This window comes from Chelonia mydas, chromosome 14, assembly GCF_015237465.2.
Source record: "Chelonia mydas isolate rCheMyd1 chromosome 14, rCheMyd1.pri.v2, whole genome shotgun sequence".
In the NCBI taxonomy this organism is placed as follows: Eukaryota; Metazoa; Chordata; order Testudines; family Cheloniidae; genus Chelonia; species Chelonia mydas.
In genome coordinates this window covers 16,016,270-16,034,905 of record NC_051254.2, presented here as the reverse complement: position 1 = coordinate 16,034,905, position 18,636 = coordinate 16,016,270, and the positions used below count along the sequence as shown (strand labels likewise).

Below are 18,636 nucleotides of genomic sequence, written 5' to 3'. Positions count from 1 at the left end.
GTTAATGTCTTTCGAACGCATGTGCAGTGAATGATGCACTGTTTGTCATTTCAATTTGGAGTGCTAAGTTTTAGTCTTTTTCTAAGACCTTTTGCTCTCAAACAATAGAAAGAAAACTTTCTGGCAGAGGAGCCCTGAGGCCTTTCTCCCTTCCTTTCCCTTCCTCCTCGCTCCTCCCACTTTCCTTTGTAACTGTTAGATCAATTTCAAAAGTGTGCGTGAGAGAAAACACTGTAGAAAAGAACTGGCTTTTGGAACCAGCGTGGTCCCGTGGGGTAGGGCATTGGGCGGGAAGTCAGGAGATGGAGCATCTATTCCTGACTCTGCTACAGACCTGCTGTACAGCCCTGGGCAAGTCAATGCACCTCTGAGTCTCTCCTATGTATCTGCTGAGACTGTCAGCTCTTCAGCACTGGGACTGTCTCAGTGTATGTCCGCACAGTGCCCACCACAATGGGGCCCTGATCTCAGGTAAGGCCTCTAGGGGCGACTGTCATACAAATAACTTCAGCCTTTTTGGTTGCCAGGGGGGTTATCCGAAACAGCAGCTTGACAAAATTACTGTCAGAATTAGAAATTTGAAGTCCTATATCTAGATCTCAGAAATATGTTTTTGGCTCAAGGGACATGGGTTGGAATCTTCCTTGAAAAACATTTTTTTAGCTCAGTTGTGGGGCACCAAATAGAGAGAGTAAGTCCGCTAATGAGCCTTCCTCTCTCTGGGTGAGCCTTTGCCTTTCTGAAAGACAGTCCAGTCTTGCTGGGGTCTATTATCCCAGCTACCTAAGGGCAGCCCCTGGTGATGGAGAACGTTAGCTGCATATTGCATTGATTCATGGACAAACCGTGCAAGTAGAATTGTCTGATTTCTCTTGTCCTCCTTTTGCAGTCAACCCCTGTGGAATCTCCAGATAGGAATTTTGTCAGTATCCCTGCGGAGGAGCGAGACGCGGAGGTAAAAACCTACAGTCAAAAGGAAGGAACTTGTCACCAGCTTTTCCTAATGATCTATGAGCTACGTAATACACTGGATTCATGTGTGTGATCACACCGGTTGCTAGCAGCTGGTCCCAGTGCAGTGCTTAATTTGTGCAGGGCTGAACCCTGGCACCTCTGGGCTTGCTAAGTCAGTTGTGAAAGTGAAAAATGTGCACCTCTTTCGTTACAAATTAAGCCCTGCCCCAGCGAGTATAAGACCTTGCTACTTACCTGACGGAGCTATTCCTTAGCTCAAGTTTTAGAGGCATGTGCTTTTGTGCTGAAAGTCCTGGGGAGAGCTGTGTGAATAATGAATTATTTGGTTGGTTTGCTGGCAACTCAGAATTTGAAAACAAAAAAATCATTTCGGGTCAAACCCCAAAATGAAATTTTTGGCACATCAAAGAGGTTTTAAAAAATCTGTTTCTGGTCCAACAAAATGTTCCATTCAGCCCGACGTGAAAGGCTTTTGTTTCAGTTTTGAGCATTTTTAGGCTTTAAAAAAAATTTTAAAATAGAAGGAAAGGAAATTTTAAAACAGGCGCTTCAGATTGAAAAATTTAAAGCAAATATTTTGATGTTTTTCAGAATTTCTTCTCCACTCTTTTTCAATGGAAGCAAATTGTCAAAATCAGCACCAGTTTGCAGAATGTTTCGGTGCTGCAGAATCGGCCTTTTTCACTGCCCCCACCCCCTCCACCCCCGCAAAGTTTCAGTCGAAAAAATTGCGCCCAGCTCTAACCCTGGGTTCTGTCTCGGCTGATGACTCGCGGTGGCTCCATGTAGGTGGCCCGAGTATAATTACACTCGATGTCCTAGCTTGTCTTCCTTGGCTGGAGAAACTAGAGTGTCAATCTCTTGGGGGATGGGGGGCCCTGAGATGAGTGAGAACTGCCACCAGGAGAGTTTTGTCGTAGCATCGTGAGGTGAGGAGATGCACCCCCCCGCCACCCCCGCAGGACTGGCAGTAGCTGTGGGAGGGGCAGATCCTCCAGCAGTGATCAGATTATCCCTGGGACAAGCTCAGAGGGTGAATGTTTAAGGTGCACAGGACTTTGCCTGGGTTCTGCGGAGTCTGGGCCACATTCACTCTGGCACGAGTGGGCACAGCTCCGCCAAGTCCCTTGGCACAGCGCCAAGCAGGTATCCTGAGTGCCAAGTCAGAGTGAAAGGTGTGTGAGTCTGGCTACGGGTGCCCGGGGGAGCTAGGTAAATGCAAGGGGATGGAGGGCAGCATGGGTTCGTGGCCAGCGTGCCTGTGGAGAGGAGGCTGGTGGAGTTGGAAGGACTCAGCTCCAGGTTCTTGGACAGAGAGTCCTTTGCTGTTCACGTTCACTGCCTGTCTTCTGTGTTGCAGGGGAACGATGTCATGGAGGAAGAGGATGGATCTCCCACCCAGGAAGATGGTAACAGACGTGGATCATTACTCCCCTCTGCTAGTTTTCGTTCTGTTTCACCGGCAGGCGGCAGAGCGTATGCCTAGTCAGAGAAGGGGAGCCAGCCTTCCCAGGAACGCTATCCTGCCCAATTATTGAGTGGGGAATAGGAGGGGGGGCATCTTCTCTTCCACAACAATGAACTGGGGCTCAGGCTGGGAGGGGTAATGGGGAAAATGGGAGGGTGGGAGTTTTGGTGGAGGGCAGGTGTGAGAAGGAGACCCTCTGTGGCTTTGCAGTATGTTCGGGGAAGTGAGTGAGTCCATTTGATGTCAAGACTCAGGCTCTGAGGATTCTCTACACCTGTATCAGGTCCCTAAGGGAGGCACGGATGTGGTTCTGTCTGCACAGTAAATGGTGTGTAGACCGTACAGTTTGCAGTGTCCTGGGATCCCCCTTCTTTCCCCTTTCTCCTGTCCCCGGCTGGTTATCTGAGCTGCAGCTCAGGCCTTTAGAGGGCAGCAGAAACTAGAGATGGGCCCGAGCTGAAGAGAGGATTGTGAACATCCCAAAGATGAAGGGGTTTCTGCTCTGGGGGGTTGGTTCAGATCCCTCTGGAGCAGAAGCCAAAGTGTCCTCAGCGACGGATTATCTTCTCCACTGAGCAGCTGAGAAATAGTCGTGTTTAGGGTGAGCTGTTAACGCAGGAGAGAAAAGCACGGGCAGAGCAGAGAGGTGAAACCCTGCAGGTCTATCCTCCCCCTCCTCCTCTTCCCAATTCTGCCTGTTTGCCAGGCAGCACCAGCTCTTATGACAAGGACAGCGGCCTATCAGAAAGGAGAAATCTAGCGGACAAGGTGGGGTTTCACAGACGCTGCCATATTAATTGTAGCCCAGCTCAGCTGGTGCTCAGGAATCAGCAACACAGCATGATAAAACAGTGGGGTGTGCTTGGGTGGCTCAGAAGGAAGCTGTACTTTCGGGACTGCTGCAACGGGGCCCTTTTCCTTTCTGCCCCTGGCCCAGCTGCATCTAGATCCCTGCACAGAATCCACCCCCATACAGAGCACCAGCAGGAGGCATAGGCACCAGCTGGGCCCTCAAAATGAGTGGGACCCAGGCATCTTGCTGACTCTCTGCCCGGAGGTGAATTTAGCTCTGCCAGTGAAAAGCTAACAGGGCAAAACTCACTAGTGGCTCACTTCATTGGAATTCCACCCCCTTAGGCCAGTGGGGAATTAACCCCAATATCTTCTTGCAACCCCTGTGTCCTCTTTAAGCAGCCCCTGCTGCAAGGAACGTTGATAGCTGAAGCATTCGTAGCGGATACGTGCTGGAGGGATCAAAGAAGCCAGGTGTCACGGATCCACAGAATCATTGCTATGCCCCCAGCCCTGGAACAGGCTCTGGGAGGAACCCCTTTGATGGGCTAGGTCCTCAAGGGGTCTCACTCTTCCTTAAGGTAGGCCATGCAGCCGCCCTACCTCCTGAAACCGAACCTCTGGGGCTTCAGCACTGCTGCTTCGCACCCTGAGCTGTGCTTAGTGAGGCCAACTGAGACAGACTCCTGGCGGAGACTTGCACCTCCCCGGGACTTGCCGTGACACGCGAGCATCATTTTCAAAACAGCATAGGGTTTATTAGTCCCCTGGACCATCGCAGTGGAAGTCCTTAGATTAGCACAGAGAAATAAAGGCCCATTCTGGTCAACCCAGAGCAGTTCCCCTTTCCATATTTGTGCATCTCTGGTTAGATGTGAAGCCAAAAAAAAGGTCGCCAAACCACCCCGAAAAACCATTTATCTCCTTCCGCGAAGTGTTGCATTTTCCCATGCAAAAATAACAGAGCACAGACTCTGCTGTTTTGTGTCTTTATGGTAGAATCTTGCTAATTAGCCCTGATGACTAGGGGGCTCATTCCACAATGACTGAAATTTGACAACTAGCAAATCAACAAAAACACACTTAAAATAATCATCCTCAAGACTGCAGCGGTGTGAAATGTCTTTTGTTCATTCATGTTAACCCTTGCAGTTCACTTTAATACTCATCCGGCTTCATTATGCAACAGTCGATAAATCAGCTGTGAAAATTTTGCAGCTCCGACACAAAGGATCTGATGCCATTCTTGCTGAGGAACTGATCTCATGCCCCAATCAGTGGAGATCTTCCCATTGATTTCCCAGAGCATTGGATCACACAGTATTCCAAGGCAGAAGTCTCTGGGCAAAGGGAGGTGGATTTACTAGTGTAAATTGGGAGTATTTCTTTGGCAGTCAGTTGACTTACCCATGTGTAAAATGGGCATGAGCGAGGAGAAACAGACACAGATCTACTCATTTGCCCTTTATCTAGATGATAATAGCACCATCAGAGAAAGATGGAGTAGGATTTTGCAGAACCTGACAGTTGTGTATTTTGTAAATTATGTCTGATTGATAGTTACCTCCGTGCTGAAAGTGGGGAGAGATTGCCAGCAGTTTGTATTTTGGGGGAGGTGGCAGTGGTTATCTCCATCGATTAGCACCGTGAGATTCGATTGTGTTCGTCTTTATTTTTAAGCCCCACAGCCCCATATTCTGAAATGCATCCGATAGAGACCAGAGGCAAACAAAAGCATGGACAGGGAGTAATCTTACTAGCTGCTTTCTTTAGCTTTTCCTAGCTACTCTCTTCTCTGCCTTTTCACCTGCATAATTACTGCTCTTACAGATGTTTCTGTTAAGTATCCTCCTGGATTCCACAGCCCTCCTTGGTGACATCAGTTGTCATGGCACAAGAAAGGAGGCGGCTGGGGAAACAGAGCAGGATGGCTTGAAACAAACGCACGCACACTGATTTGACTCCTTATTGTCCACTCTCTACCCATGTAGTTCTCGTTGTCGTTTTTAGAGCTATGTAATTACATTTGATTTCCGTCTCTCTTCCTATATTTTACAAGGGGGGGACCCAATTGCCTCTCTAACTGCATTAACTCCGTTACAGGCCAGAGGACAGGTGCTTTCCTAGGTATGGAGTGTGACAATAACAATGACATTGACATCTCGAGCGTGAAAGCGCTGGACAATAAGCTGTGCTCTGAGGCCTGCTTCCCTGGTGAGTGGCAGTCTGCTGAACATGAACTTTGGTTTGGGGGAGGAGGGGACGGAATTTCCACTCTCCCTATCTCTCACTCCCCACTTCTGTCCCGCCGCAACGGGCGTGTGTGCGTAGCTAGGCAGCTGGGAGCGGCAGATCATCTGGAAACAGGCTGACGATGTTCCATGGTAGTGCCCACCTTCTTACGAGCATAGTCCTGGATCAGGGCCGCTGGGGCAGGGAAGGACTGCAGGTCTCCTACTCCCGCTTGAGTTGTCACGGAAGGCTGTGAAATGAATCCTTTGCCTCTGTTGGCCAGAAGGTCTCGGCCTTCTGTGGCTTATTGGGTGAGCCCTGAAGCAAAACCATCCCTGTCTCCTTTTCAAGCCATGCAGCACTCACCCAGGTGAGAGGGTGGGACAGGGAGCCGGGGCCCGTAGCACAATACCGTATTTTGTAGCCAGGCAGCTCTGGGCCAAGGGAGAAGATCAGTGATCTCCCCTTTCCTGACTGCTCCCAAACCTGCTGTTCTGGGTCTCTAAGGAAAAGGGTCCAAAAGGGAACCTAGAAATACACCGTAGGACAGACCTCTCAGGAGGCCCGGGGGGGGTCCTGTGAGAAGCTTTGCTCTTCTCCCCATTTTGTCAGCGCTCGCTGAGCATGAGTGAGGAATGATGCTGGCTTGGTGGGGGTTTCTACCTGCCTAGGCAGCTTGGCTAGTTTATGGAGGACGGTCATTGGATGATCATCATTTGTTTATTTACTGGCCAGTGTCTGCCTTTGGGTCCCACCTTCCCCATGAAGTTATGCGCCTTAGCCTGCAGTGCAGTGAAAACCAGCTTTGGTCTGGTCATGCGGACAGGAGCCAGGCTTTATCCACGGTTCTGAATCATGCTGCAGTCCCACAAGGGGGAAATGTGGTTCACGCCTGTGTCCGCTGCACAGCCAAACTGGGTCTCAACTGGGACAGGGGCTACTGTGTTGTTACTGGTGGTTCTTCCAACATGGTGGCTTTTCGTAGCGTAGGCCGCATCTTAGTCCCAGCAGGGGCGGGTCTGCTGGTTAGACGTCGGAATGTATGCTGCTTGTGAGCAGAAAATAGATTGTTTTAGTAACACAGGCCTTGATTGGCTGCTGGGGTAAATTGGAGTAGATCTGTCAGCTTCAGCAGAGCCGCACTGATTTGTACCAGCAGCCGACCTGGCTCATAGTCTGTGACATCCAGTAGCTTTCAGACTTGGCAAAAGAACAGCACAAAATTCCACCAGGCCCTCTTCCTCCTTCCAAATAAAGAATGAGCCGTGGCCACGGGTCAGTTGCTTCCAGGCATCCTGTAGACCTGTTCTGATCTAATGCTTCAGAAAGTGCCATCCACAAAGCAAGTGAATAGGGGGGTAGCCAATGAATGGGTGTAAATACAGTCTAGTTATTGCTGGTTTTACTATTCCTCCACTGGGGCTCCCAAAAGACCCATCTCTCCTCCCAACTTCTTAACTCTTTCTCTCTCTCTCCATTTTTTCCTGCCACATTTTTTTTACTAAGTATGGGCCCGTCTCTCCTGTATTTTTCTCTTGAGTTTGTTTTCACTGGACTCCATCTGTGTGAAAGTTCATGTTCACTCTGTCCCAACACAGTTTTCTCAATCCATGCTTCTGTCCTTCCCACACCCAGGGTTGCTCAACGTCACAAATTTATTGAGAGTCCCTGAATGTGTCTGGGTGGGAGTAGGCATGGGGATAAAGGATCACAATTCAGAGTTGCTGTGGGATCTTTCCTACTTATCAGGGTTGCTTTCTTAAGTGTCATGGGGGCAAGAAGGAGTTGTCAGGCCAGCGTCAGCAAAAGGGAAAAGAGGAAGAGCGTTTGACCCCAGCACTGGTTCAAATTCACCCCTTGACACTACTAGACTGATTTTTTGGCCCCATATCAGTAAATTTGTGGACAAGCTGAATGCAACCCTGCCTATCCCTCCCATACACCCCTTCCCCAGAGCTGTAAATCAGGTGGCTCCCTGACCGCTGTAGACCTGACATATTTGGAGAAACCTCCAGAGGACCTAGTTTTATTAGCTGTTGTGGGCGGGGGAATCCTTTCTAACCCCACCCAAAAAACACTGGTGCTTCCTCCTCAGTCGCCTCCCCTCCCATGGCAGCCATCCTAGTTCTGTTGCAGTTTATTCCACTTGGGGAAATGCAGCCAAGAGGTCAAGACCATACAGGGTCCGGCCATGGAACAGAGCCTGGAGTAAAGGCAGCAAATTATGCATTCAAATGCCTTTCTCCTGGGCTGGCAGCTGGTTTAAAGCTTCCACATGCAGGGGTGGTGGGAATGATTGGGCCACATCAGACACTCGGCTCCTCCCTGTATGCTCCGGATCCGGTAAGAAGTGACTCCTCATAGTAGCCCAGAGCCAGGAGCATCCTACCCGAAGGTCTTGTTAAGGTGGTGTTTTAGACCACGCTCCTGTGGTTATTACTTTTTCTAATCTGGGGTTTTGTTAATGAATCAGCCATGTTGTGGCAGATAAGGAAGGTTGAATAAATACTCGGGGTCAAATTCTGCCATATTCCACTGCTGTGAATCCAGAGCAACCGCATTGGGTTCAGTAGTGTTACTGCCATGGTTTGCATCCACGTAACCAAGAGCAGAACCTGGCTCTACTGGGCGTAGCTCCTGCTGTGTTTAATGGTACATGGAGAAGGCCAAATCTGTGGAGCCCTTGTGGAATAAATTGGGCACTGAGTACATGGCCGTGAGAAGTGGTGTCCATCCTCCAGGCTGCATGGCTGTTTGGTGGCTTTGCTGCTTGTGAATCCCGTTGCAGAGCTCTCTCCTGCCTTGTGCGTGGGGCGCAGCACGGGTCTCCTAGCCCTGCTCGGGGCACACTGCATCTCTGCTTGAATCCATCTCCTGCTTCAAAGCAGACAGCACTACTCACCTGGGGGAGATGGGGGCTGAGTGGGGAATGCATACGTGAACCGCAATGGAGCACAGTACCTTAAGGTTGCCTGTCCACAGATACACATGGCCCCAGCCGCCTCACACGGACCTGCCCGGTGTCTGTGGATCAACTAGGGGCAGAGGCTCTGTGCATGTTCTGATCCTGAGTTTCCTCTTCTCAACTTGTTCTCCAGTCTCTGACCAACATCTCTCCTTTTCCCCTTCCCCAGAGTGACTCCTAACCGACTCTGTAGAGCACTTCATGAAAGCTAGCTGGTTTAACAGGGGCTGGGTTTTCATTTTACTCCAGGATCCAGTCCTTTATTCTCCCCCTACCTCCTTAGTTCTGAGTTTATTCTATGGGTTTCCTTCCTACAGTGTTTCTTTGGTGAAAAGTTGACTCAGATAATAGATGCTGAGGGTCGGTAGCGTGGATAGAAACACAGATCTCTAGAGATAGATAGAGGAGGTGTAGATGGAATGGAAGTCAGTCCAGAGAGAACTGGGTTTATTCAGTCTGCAGAAAAGAAGAGTGAGGGGGGATTTGATAGCAGCCTTCAACTACCTGAAGGGGGGTTCCAAAGAGGATGGAGCTAGGCTGTTCTTGGTGGTGGCAGATGACAGAACAAGGAGCAATGGTCTCAAGTTGCAGTGGGGGAAGTCTAGGTTGGATATTAGGAAAAACTATTTCACTAGGAGGGTGGTGAAGCACTGGAATGGGTTACCTAGGGAGGTGGTGGAATCTCCATCCTTAAAGGTTTTTAAGGCCTGGTTTGACAAAGCCCTGGCTGGGAGGATTTAGTAGGGGTTGGTCCTGCTTTGAGCAGGGGGTTGGACTAGATGGCCTCCTGAGGTCTCTTCCAACCCTAATCCTTTATGATTCTATGAGAGGAAGTTATGTGATGAATCATGAGGTGGATGATTCCTGATGAAACAGATGATTCATAGTAGATCTAAGGCCTGATCCAATGACTCCTGTTGACTTCAGTGGACATCGGCTCTGGCCCTTATTGAACAGGTTATTGAATCATCAGAGAAAAGGAGCAACTCTGTGCAGTACAGTACAGGCACGCACAGGCCAGATCCTCAGCTGGTGTATAAGCTCCACTGAAGTCAGTTTCCCACCAGCTGAGGATCTGCCCCACATATATTCATGTGTCAATCTTGATGCACAAAGAGGTGGAGACCATGAGAAAAATGTCCTGTTTCTTTGTCACTTTCAGTATCTATTTTATAATGCCCTTTCTGCTGTGGGGTTCGCTCTGCCGCACGCATCCCAACCCGGACTGTCTTCTCTCTGCCTTATGCACCAGCAGCAGCAAGAGCCTAGTATGCATTTAATCTCCGTGAATTACCTGTTCCAACTTACTTCGTTTTGAAACAAAACTGACCTTGAAGACAGCTACGTTTTCTGGAAAGAGATGCGTTTTCCAAAGTTTGCATGCCACATGTCCACCTACAAATTGAGATAATGGATGCAGAAAGCAGCACGCACAGCAAGAAGCAGCCAGCTATTCAGAACAGGGCAAACCTGAGCTGCAGATTCAGTGCACCCAGCCGTTGTCAGAATGTGCACGCTCATGCGACAATTTCAGGAAAATTGCATGAGCAGCTCTGATTGCATCCAGGATCCTGGAGGCGATTGAAAGCTGTGACCACGCTACCATTGAACTGTGTAAGGCTTTTTTTGTCACCATCATGGGGTATGTGACAAAAAACTTGCCCATTGTGGTGTTTTCACAAGGAATTGTGGTCTTTCCACCTCCAGGCAGCGTGTGGCCGAGCAGCATTCGGTCGGTTCTCATCAATGTGAATCTGTAAACATCCGGTGTTGTGCAGCATCCAAGAATGACCTGGATTTTTAAATGGTGGAATTTATTTTTTATTGAAAGACAAAGAATGTTGCCCAAAATGGTGTTGCCCCAGGGCTCCCCTCCCTGTGTTTTCTGTAATTTGGGGCGGGGGGGTTTGAGGGAGGCTGCCATGTTAAACCAATGACTTTTTCAATGATAAATGGCCAGCTTTGGAAATGATACATGAAAGCGGAGACACTTGATCACTCCTTTCACTGCTGTGGATGTCTTTTTGGAAGAGAATTAGGTAGGAGCATCCTTGGAAAGATCACAAGGCAGCATCCCTCAGGGAGACTTGATACAGCACAGGACGGTCTCAGTTACGCTGCCGACCTCACAGCGGGGACAAGGTTTAAATAAACATGACAGGCTATTCTGAATCTTCAGCAGATTTAAAGTCAGGCAAGGGCCCTTGTTGTAATTATTTAAATTACTAGAAGCATAAGCATTTTTGCAGCAGGCTTATTTCAAATGGCTTAACTTCTATTACGGATGCTCTTCCAAGAGTTAGTCATTATGGATCTGATTAAAAGACCATTGAAGCAAGAGAAAGACGGAGGAAATTGTAGGTTTTCAACTGAGCAGGGAAGGAGAGCTAATAAGGTATTTAATGCCTATTTTGCTTCAGTCTTCACTGAAAAGGTTAATGGTGACCAGATACCCAGTGTAATTAATATTAACAACAAGGGGGTAGGAATGCAAGCCAAAGCAGGCTAAAGAAAATGTAGATAAGCTAGATGTATTCAAGACAGCGGGGCCTGATGAAATTCATCATCGGGTTCTTAAGGTAGTAGCTGGAGCAATCTCGGAACCATTCGACCGAGGTCCAAGCCGGCACTACATTTCTATGATTCTCTGACGTCGGGGTGGGGTGGGGGGAGTGTATGTAATCAATACCATATTTCTCTGCATCAAGTCTCCCTGTGGAATGCTGCCTTCTGATCTTTGAAGGACTCTCCTTGCTAATCCAGTTCTATATAAAGAGCCTTCTTAGTGATGCAATGTCTAGGTCCTAATGGATTTTCTCATCTTGTTAATTTTCCGTCACCTCTGGGACCTGGAGATTTACTTGTGTAGCTCTTTAGCTCAACCTCGAAATGAAAATCAGTTAACATTAGAAACATAGAATTCCACAAATAATCTTTGATGCAAAAATGCCAGAGCATTGTAAAGTGAGTGTAAACAGTGTGATGTAAAGGAGCATTAGTGTAAATCAGAATTAGGCCCCTAATGTCCATTAGCTAAAGATAACTCTGCTCCTGGGGAATGATTTGAAGGTACTGTATTACTGACGAAAGCAAGCAGGCAGTTTAAATGGACACACTTTGCAATATACTGTGTACATCTCAGTTAAATTGGAACCTTATTTTGCTGTGTGGGTGTCCAGAGATAGCAACTTTTATTAAGGGCTTACATTTTCCAAGTTGCTGATCAAGGGCAGCCTTCATTTACTGCACTGGAAAGAAACTGTGAATGCATCAACACCTCTGAGTAATGCATCCTTTATTTAGCTCAGAAGCCTTGTAAATTTTGGCCATTGGGCCCAGTTCTGAACTCCTGTCAGTATAGATCAGATGTTACTCCTCTGAAATCAGTGGGAATATACCCATGTCAAACTGCACTGACATGAATTCAGAGTCCAGCTCATACTATTTCATTTTGATTGTTGTTTACTTTTTAGAGTAATTCACTCCACTAGGTACACAGCACAGCCCTCCATAGAAAGCTGCCTGGTGGTAGCACATTCTGTTTACATGATGCTTCTGTAAATTTACTTTCTGCCATAACACTTCTTTCAGCAAAGCATAGCTACATTAAAGGCCAAGAGAGTGTGCTTAGTAAATTGCCCAGTATTATCTTTGGACATTGCAATATAAAATGAGCATCCGACAGAGCTCATATGGACAACTATCTCTTGGGTAAACAAGGCTGAGGTATTCTCTTCCTCTCTGGAAATATGTAATATTTCAGCTCACTGTTTTAAAAGCTGATCTGTTTTATCCCAGTCATAGCTGTCATAATATATGGAATCACTGTCTTAAGCAAGAGCCATTTGTTTAAAAAAAAAAAAAAAAAAAAAAAAAGATTACAAACTCCGTTCCAAACAAATAGGCTTTTACCCAACTTGAGTTCTAGCTTTGTCTTCCTTGTTCACCAGGGCCGCTCCCTGTTTGGAACACTTTAAAGCACAGACATCTAGTGCCTGAATAATATATTCTAAGTAAGCATATCATTATAGGGGCTGCAATTCACTATCAGTAAAAGGGTTCCTTGTAGGAGTGCTTCTAGCATGTGGTCCTACTTCTATTTAAGTCAGTAGAAATAGAGTCAGGCCCATAGTTTCTCAATCACTTTGGGGTCTGTGGTGTAATACATATCCTATAATACATCGTACAAACAAGTGTTTGACTACTTAGTGCCCAGGGGCCGGGAGAAAATGGCTCTGAGGCACTTCACAAACAAAGGTTTTCCCAACAGTGGATTTTCCCAGAGTAATTCTAGTGGCAGAGGATGCATGAGAGGGTTCATCGGTATGTATTGTCAGAGTTCCATGGGAATTGGGTGCTGAACTCACACTCAAATTCTGCAGGATTTGAGCTTCTACCTACGTTAGGTCCTTTGAAAACACCAGCCTAAACCCCCTTGGACCACTTGATCCCTACACCTTGCAGGCATCCCCCACAGAAAGTCTGTGGAGTGTGAACTCCATGGAGCTAACCCTGTTCTCAGTTACGCTGGTTAAATCAGGAATATCTCTATTGACATCAATGGAGATAAACTGGTGCAAAACCAGGGCAGGTGCAATCAGAATCAGGCCCACTGGGTTTGGTGGCAGGAATGTTCAGAGTGTAGCTCCATCCAAACACTCCCAAACCAGAACTGAACCCAAGCTGTGTAATCTTTTTTCACAAGGACACATTTGTTTCTTTTTCTTTGGCAGTCGGGGACAGATGTGAGGGACCCATGCAGGTCCCGGGGGGATGGACAGGAGTTTGGGAGGAAGAGCCCCCAGGAAAGTGGGGAAATCTGTGTCTCTCTTCATAAAAGAAGCGTGGCTTGTAGAAGTGAGCTGTCCAGGCCCTGTCCTCCAGACTTGTCTTTTGCTGTTCTCTCTTCCGTTAGATTTAACCGTGCACTCCTGACTGTGGTAACGGGTGGAGAACTCCACCGTAAACCTGGGCGTTCAGATGCTGTGAACATGCCATTCAGCTTGTAGAGAGTCGAGTGGTAATTGCCATTTGCTGGAGCGTGTGGCTTTGTAGGGCTTTGTCTCCCAGCCCAGCAGTTTTAATGGCATGACGTGTGGAATACAGTGTCCCTTGGGTGCAACATCTATCCCTTCCGCCCAGAAGGGAGCCAGGGTGGGTTCCTTCCATTTCTCCCATCACGGCCAACTCAGATGGTCTCTAAGGAACGTCGTCCGAGCTGGGGCACAGTGCCAGAGCCTTGTGTTAACCCAGCCAGGGCGTGGCGGGTTTTGCATGGAGAACCTCCTGCAGTAATACAAGGATCACAGGGTAACCAACCTCCTGTGTATTGCTGTTTCTGTTTTGTGCGTGTGTCTTTTGTTCACCATTTGCTTTTGGTCTTTTCTGCTGAACAGCCGTGGTTCCGGAGTCCTGCCCTATAAACATTGACGAATAGGTATGAGATACGCAAAGTCCGAACAACCCTCACTCTCCTTTTACTGTTTGATTTTTTTCTTTTTTTAGACTTCTCTTGATGAGCCAAATTGCCCACAGGCCATGATTAATGGGGAAAAAAATCTGGCCTTGCCCCTGTACACCTTGATGGTGAGCGTGTCCCCTTGAGAATGTAAGAGGGGATTTCCAAACCCGATGAGCCTGGATCGCCATTGCTCTGTATCTGGGGTCGTCATTGACACCAGTGCACAGTGGGTGTCGAACACTCCTGGAGCAGAACGTTTCACCCACTGGGCACTGGCATAACGGATGCCGCAAAGTGCAGGGCAATGGAGAATGGGGCCCGCTGCTTGGATCCAGCGTGAAAGACCGGTTGTACGTTGGGGGGCTTATTCTGAAGCTGGGCTGCTCTCCTCCTGCCCCCGCCACTGGGTGTGGTTTAAAAACAAACAGTGAAGGCTTTGATGAGTTCTGCCAGCGTGTGCTACCCATCCCGTGCAAAGGGAAAAAGCCAGTCCCAGTGCAGTTCATGTGCCCCTGGCAAAAAAACAACCAACCCAAAATAATACCCTGGGGTGGTTTGTAGGGGAATAAATTACCCCTCCATGGCGTAATGGAATGTTGCTTTGGATGGGGAGTGCAGGTTCTGGTTCATGTTGGAGTTAATCAGGCAAAATGGTTTCTCCCTGGAGAGATCTTCCGATTCCCGCTCTGTTTGGCCTCGTTGGGGCTATCTAGCCCAATAGGGGACATTTGTTATTGTTAACCTCTTATTTTATTATTTACATTGCAGTGAGGCCTGAAGACCCCTAGTGTGCTGGGTGTTGTATGTAAACACAGTGAGAGACAGTCCCTGCCCTCAATGACCTGACCACTAAATAGACAAGACACACGAAGGGAGCATTGTTATTTTCCGCCATTCACAGATGAGGACCTGAGAGCTGGGGCCCAGAGGACTAGGCCTGATCTGGCGCTATTGAAGTCAGGGGTTCAGTGCGAGCAGTGACTTGCCCAGGGTCACACAGGGAGTCAATGGCAGAGTCAGGAACTGAATCTAGGTCTCCTGAATCCCAGTCCAGTGCTTTAACCCCCAAATCACCCCGCTTCCCTTTTCTAAGCAGTTCCTGTGGGGTTTTAAACCATTTATCTCTTGTTGACTATAAGGGCCAGAGTTTTATAGGTAGTTAGGTGCCTACCTCCCTTTGAAATCAATTGAGGATAGGGACTTAAATACCTTTAACAATCTGAACAGAGCCCTCCTACCCCTCATCCAACATCCCCATTTTATAGCCTGAGAATCCTGCTGACCTCTTTGTGTGCATTAGCAGTTAAGGTCTTCAGCCTCCCTTAACCTGCTGGATTTGACTGATTTCTGTTGACTTTATGCCGTGAGAAAGTACATGTCAAGTCAGTGACCTTTAATCCTGAAAAAATCCCCTGTGTATCTAGAGCAGTGATATGCAGCCTTTGGCTCTGGCCCCACATGTGGCAGTGAGAGGCCAACAGATCTAAGAGGAGCATCTTATGCCCTACCTAGTCTTGGCAGGGGCCCAAGTCCCCTCCATAATGCACACAAAGTGGTGGGGAAAATGCTAAACCCTGGGATCCCTCTCCATCTTCCCAGCAGCCAGGAAGGAAGGGGCAAGCAGCTGGTGGACCAAATTCATCCCTCATGTAATTCCATGGCAGTGAGTGGAGCTGCACCCTGGATTTGCATGGCCCAGTATTTGCAGGGACCTTGCCAACAGCCAGAAAACAATCCCAGGTGCCAACCTGATGCTGCTTCTCCATGGTAGCTTTCAGCAGCGGCATCAGGCCGGGGATCCTGTGGCAGCCCAACAATGGGGCGTACACATTGCCCTTTCAGGATGTCATGCCAGGATTAGTTTTGTGTCTCCGCAAAGCCTGCTGCTGCTAAACTGGATTTCTAGGTCTCAGAGATGGAGAGGTGGGAGAATCCCCCTCTTCTGGGACGTTTCTTCATTCTCTCAGCAAATAAACAAACAATGGGGGTGGTGCCATTTTGATTCTGGAGCAAAACACTCCAAGGCTTGTGAGCCTTGCTGTAAACTCACGGGAGTTAGTCGCCTCGTTTAGCATTGTGCCGTAGGCAGGCTAAGCGCCATAAATTTCCTGGGCAAAAGTGTAATGCCTTTGGCCTAAATTAACACAGACACACGCTTCCTGCACTGAGCAAAAATCCCAGCTCAGCACGGGGATTATGTTTTTAGTTTATCTACAGCTGCAGGCTCTGTTCAGAAGCCAGGTAATTAAGACATACAATGGATTGTTGTTGCCATTGTACATTCTGATTGAAGCGAGCACTAGGGTATCCCAGTCGTTTCCACAGCAAGGAGCCTTTGAGTCGTTACAGGGCGATCTTTGTCCTGCTGAAACCAGCGCTGTTTTGAGGGAGCAGTTTTGATCTGCAGCGTACGGTGGAAGCCAGTTAAAGTGAAGTCATTTTTCCCAGCATGGGTTGCTGTAAGATGAGGTTCTCCTCTAGCTGGAATCACCATTGGTAGTTTGCAAAGCGCCGAAGCAACGTGGGACTCGTTGGAGTGCCAGTGTTTGTGAACTCACACATTTAGCTGAAAATCTGCCCCTGGCCATGAACTTCTAGAACTTTGGATAAAATGGGGCCCAGGGAGGAGACCAGCCCACTGTAATTTTGCAAAAAAGAGTCCAAAACCCAGCTGTTGGCAGAACTGCTTCCCCAGCTCCCTGCTGCTGTCCCATCCTTCTCCAACTATAGGGCAATTCCAGATTTAAAGATTTAAAATATCAAGTGGTATCTCTGAGGTCCCCCGTTCTCTGCTGACAGTGGGCACCACTGTGCAGCGTGTAATCACTGTCTTCTCTTCTCCAGGCATCAAGGGGTCAGATGACAACGCCCTGACCTGCAGGCCAGCCCAGAGGCACCATCTGTCTTCCAGGAGCATCAACCTGGAAGATGAGGAAGATATGCAGTGCATGATGGGCCTGCTGGCTGTCTGAAGAGACTCCACCCTCTCGGGGACTGCATATTCATTCCAGCACCACACTGGAGGGAGGGCAAAGTCCCCCACCCCCCCACACTTCCCCAGCACTAAAGAAATGCAGAGCAGCAGCTCTGTGGGCATTAACACCTCAAATCCAGCAGATGTAGCGGGACTGATTTTTACACAATTGAACCTGGACATCTCATTGCTCCTCGCTGTGGACCCCTTCCCGATATTTATGCTAAGACAAACTGGGCTCACCGTAATAACAGCAGAAGGGGTTTTGTTTGAATTAAGGAAGAGTGGCTACCCAGGTCTGAGGCTTTCCAGTCTCCTCCTGACATCTGTCCACGTGCTGTAGCCAACGGCTAGTTGGTTCTCTCGCCACCCACTCCTGTCCCCTTCAGTGTTGTGACCAGGGAATAGGGGGAGGAAAGAGCCGATTTTTTTTGCATCCGCCACTCCTGCCTCTTCTCTCCAGTCTTCGCTGATAGTTTGAGCCTCTAGCTTCTTAGCTGGGCCCCTGGGCAGCGCTGAAAGGTCTGCGTGCATGACCCCGCAGGAGATGTCTGTGTGGGAGGTCTGCATGACACTGATGGCCTCCCTCCAGGGAAGTGGGGGAGGAGAATGAGCGTTCACCTCTGGGTTGGAGAGGTGGGTGCCATCTGCACTTGGCGGTTGGTTAAAAGAGAAGCATGACTGGGAGCAAGCCTAGCTGCCCATGGGCAGGCTCTCCCTCCTGTGTCCATCTGCATTTAAAGGCACTCACAATTAGTTCACATCCATCTACCTCGCAAGCATGCAGTATCCACCTCACTCGCTCAGCTGCACGCACGCTGCAGGTATAAGTTTCCCCAAGGCCTGAGCCACGTAAGACTAAATCCTGATCTCGTTAAAGTCAATGGGAACGTAGCCATTGCCTTCAGTGGGAACAGGATTTGGCTGCTCGTGCTCATGATGAGCCTCCAAGAGGCGGCTCACACACATCCGTGGGGACACCTATGCTGGTGCATGCAAGCAGGTGAGCTTACAAATGAGGGCTGGCATACCTGAGCAGGTGCACTTAAGCGTGCAAAAGACCGTGCATATGTAGGTGCATATTCACATTTGCTCAGCCCTCCCTTGCCCTGCCAGGTGATGATGTCTTTACCCTGAGACCGACTCGTGAGGGTCACGCCTGCAAATTCGTGCTTTAAATGCGACTGCTTTCTCACCTTCAAAATATCCCCTCGGTCCCCCTTACCCTCCTCCCTCCAACCAGCCTGCGGGCTCCAGGCCTTTCTTCCTGGCACAAAACCAACCCCAAGCAATAACCTAGCTCCCACCGCTCTGAGCCGTGACTCAGCACGAGATCAGAGGAAGGGCAATTATTGGCCTGGAGGTGGGGGCTCACTTCTTCATCTTCAGCCCTTGCTTCTGTCTGGTATCTAACTAGAGGATCTGGGGCAGGGAAATGGTAGCCTAGTTCCCTACAATGAAAGCCACAGCAAGGGACCAGCAGCCAGCCTCTCAGAGACGGTGAAGGGACTTTTCCACATAGTCTTCCAAACTGCCGCCACACTGGCTCCATTTGTCTCCGCTGGAGGGGGCTCAGCGCCTGCCACTGCCCCTCTCTCCGGAACAATTGCAGGGACAAACTCAGTCCCTCTCTTTGTTCCTTCTCTCTAAAGCAGAGGTGGGCAAACTAGGCCCGTGGGATCCTCCTGTCCAGCCCCTGAGCTCCTGGCCCGGGAGGCTAGCCCCCAGCCTCTCCCCCGCGGCCTCTGCTCACTGCGCTGCCGGTGCAA

General features: G+C 48.9%; 1 protein-coding gene across 4 annotated transcripts in view; it reads left to right on the top strand.

Annotated features, from left to right (window-relative positions):
* RNF157 (ring finger protein 157) overlaps positions 1-18,190 on the top strand; it is a 77,491-nt gene extending 59,301 nt beyond the window's left edge. Inside the window, exons 16-20 of one of the 4 annotated variants that reach the window (XM_027834756.3) lie at positions 890-955; positions 2,336-2,384; positions 5,339-5,449; positions 13,829-13,869; positions 16,738-16,877. In XM_027834756.3, the coding sequence (XP_027690557.2) occupies positions 890-955; positions 2,336-2,384; positions 5,339-5,449; positions 13,829-13,869 (267 nt within the window). In that variant the 3' untranslated portion in view covers positions 16,738-16,877. The other 3 variants (XM_007072538.4, XM_037914275.2, XM_027834757.3) reach the window with 3 other exon arrangements.
* Positions 18,191-18,636: the final 446 nt, after the last annotated feature.